The sequence below is a fragment of the Ambystoma mexicanum genome, chromosome 1q (genome assembly GCF_040938575.1).
Source record: "Ambystoma mexicanum isolate Mex_15411 chromosome 1q, UKY_AmexF1_1, whole genome shotgun sequence".
NCBI classification, from domain to species: domain Eukaryota; kingdom Metazoa; phylum Chordata; class Amphibia; order Caudata; family Ambystomatidae; genus Ambystoma; species Ambystoma mexicanum.
Window position 1 is genome coordinate 1,534,503,137 of NC_090922.1, and position 2,779 is coordinate 1,534,505,915.

General features: G+C 42.2%; 1 protein-coding gene across 1 annotated transcript; it reads right to left on the reverse strand.

The window, feature by feature from the left end:
• Nucleotides 1-776: 776 nt before the first annotated feature.
• Nucleotides 777-1,715, reverse strand: LOC138563363 (olfactory receptor 11G2-like). The gene has a single exon (XM_069642846.1). It carries the CDS (start codon nucleotides 1,713-1,715, stop codon nucleotides 777-779), a length of 939 nt encoding a protein of 312 aa, XP_069498947.1.
• Between the last annotated feature and the right edge of the window lie 1,064 nt (nucleotides 1,716-2,779).

Sequence of the window (2,779 nt, forward strand, 5' to 3'; positions counted from 1 at the left end):
TTTTCAGACACACTTTTCAAGTTATTTGTACATGGTTCTAGAATTGCTAGTGCATGAACATAAGAGCAGGGCAATTGTTACAGCAATTATGTTTACATAGGTCATGCAACAGTGAATAGTAAACCCAAGTTAGGTTTTTGCAAAGAGCATCCTGGTAGTTGTTTCCAAGGTGTGTTACGTTCTTGAGGGAGGTAACCAAGTCTTTGGCCAATCGCTTCATGCGGCACATAACCAACAGACCCCTGAGCTCAGCGCATGTCCACACACTGACTATACCTAGCTACAAGCTTCAGACAGCCGGGGTAACAATCTTCCCAGTCCTTGCGGCCAAACTCTGGAACACAATACCTACCACACTCAGAACGGAACCGTCCTTCTACTCCTTTAAGAACAAAATCAAATTCTGGCTCTTTGAGCTTGACGCATCTACCTCATCCACCTAACCACCTGGCCTATTATGGCTTTATGGCTCTAGTTTACTCTTCAGTATGCCATAGCAATACTACCAGAAATGTCTATAATAACCAATGTGATGATGTACTTGTCTGTAACATGTGTTTGCCTTAAATGCAGCTTCTTCATTGTTAAGATTTGTTTCCCCCCTGGGAAACCTGCTTTCCTGTATGTAACCATTACCTTTGCAAATTCTGCGCCCAGATGCCCCAAGGCAAGGTGCGCAATACAAATACAAATCATTGACGATACCACGTGTTCAAAGACAATATGATTAAGTCGAGCATTTGTAACTATATTTTTCCCTCCTCACATTGTTTCAGTCAAGACATTTTAAGAAGAGCCTTCCTCCAGGCAGCCCTGATTTCCTTGTTTCTCAGGGTGTATATGATAGGATTGAGTAGAGGTGTAGCCACAGAGTAAAGCAGGGATAACACTTTGCTTAGGTTACGGGAGCTCTCTGTCGGTGTTGCATAGATCGCAATGAGAGGCCCAAAGTACGTACTGACCACGGCGAGGTGAGAGCTGCAGGTGGAAAAAGCTTTGTGTCTCCCAGTGGCTGATGGGATTTTCAAGATGGCTGACATGATGTAAGCATATGATAGAACGATTAACAGAAAAGGAATTGACAAAACAACAAAGGACATTATAAAAACATGCACTTCAATAAAGGATGTTTTTGAGCAGGCAGCATTTAGGATGGGCCTAAACTCACAGATGAAATTGTCGATCTCTTTGTCCCCTGAGAACTGTAACCTACAGAGCATGATGACTGTAACCAAGGGAAGTATAAAGCCAAACACCCAGGCACATGCCACAAGATTCAGGCACAGTTTCTTATCCATGAGTGTGCTATAATGTAATGGGAAACATATGGCAGTGTATCGGTCATAAGCCATTACCGTCAAAAGGAAACACTCGCTGGACCCGAAAGAACTAAAGAAGTACAGCTGCAGGATGCAACCACCAAAAGAGATGAGGCTGACATCTGTCAACAATCCAGAGAGCATGCTGGGAATGCTGCATGTGGAGTACCAGATTTCCAGGAAGGAGAAATTGCCCAGGAAAAAGAACATCGGAGACTTAAGGTGATCACTAGCAGAAACGGTCACCAAGATAAGAATGTTGCCAGCCAAAGTCACCAAGTAAATGGTGAGAAATAACAGGAAAAGGAAATTCTTCAACTCTGGGATAATTTGAAGGCCCAAAAGAATGAATTCTGTGACAATTGTAGCATTTTCTTGGCATTCTGTGGTAGCCATGGCTGCCTTCTGTAAATAAAAAAAGAAAAGAAGGTATTAGAATGGAGGAATTTGGGCTCACTATTAGTTCAGCCTTTAGATTTAGAGTGAGGAGGATGAGCTTGAACTTTGTTGTCCTCTTTCACAACACTGTCTGATCTTCAGCAAAGCAGATTGTTCACTGTTGATACTGCTTCCAATCCTGAATGATTGCGGCCTTGGGGCCTCCCAGGACATGGCCAGTGGTATTTCACAGTCTGCAATACTCAGCATGTCGCTGCAGTTTTGCTGCCATTGCTGATGCAAATTATGCAGCTGGATCAGCTGCCTCGGATACTAGCATGTGCCATACATTCCAACATTGACTATTGCATTTGGGAGATGTTTGTTCAGTCATTGTCTTTCTTTGCATTCTGGGTCGTGTAGTCCGGAAGTTTAAAACATAGAAGGCTGACCTACAAGTCCACAAATGCAAAGAGACACCCAATACTAGACCAGCATCTTCCAATTGTAATGAGGTCAGCTGACATTTATGATAGGACCCCTCTCAAAGGCAAGCAGAAACATGCAATACTTTGAATTTACATGTGAATGCTGTATGTATAATTTGTTTTGAAACAATCAGTCACTCAAATTATTAATGGACATTGGCAACAATTTACTAGCAAAAAGTGCACAATAGTAACAGCATGCAGGTATTAAAAGACACATGGAATATTACAGTTATAAAATGACACTTAAGTAATCCTTCTACGAAGATCCAAACAGGCGTGTTGTGGTTAATCCACTTGCTCTAGTTGCTGGCCCTGAGTTGGGCAGAATACAACACCATGCATGTGAAAACAGACAGTCCTAGATCTCACTGACCCACGCTCCCTCTAGTATTTTTGTGTGTGGGGTTTCACAAAGTATTAATCTATAAAAATATGAATGCTGGCTGCTTTCAACTTAGAGACTTTAAAGAAAAATTTGCAAAATTAATTAATTTTTTATAATGCACTTAACACTAGTGACCTGTCTATAAGCGCGGGACCGGGAATCAAACCTGTGTTGCTCTGCGTTGCCCGTGAGCTATCCTCCCAGCC

Coding starts and splice junctions, on each gene's coding strand:
- LOC138563363 (XM_069642846.1), bottom strand. CDS start 1,715: ATGGCTACCACAGAATGCCAAGAAAATGCTACAATTGTCACAGAATTC.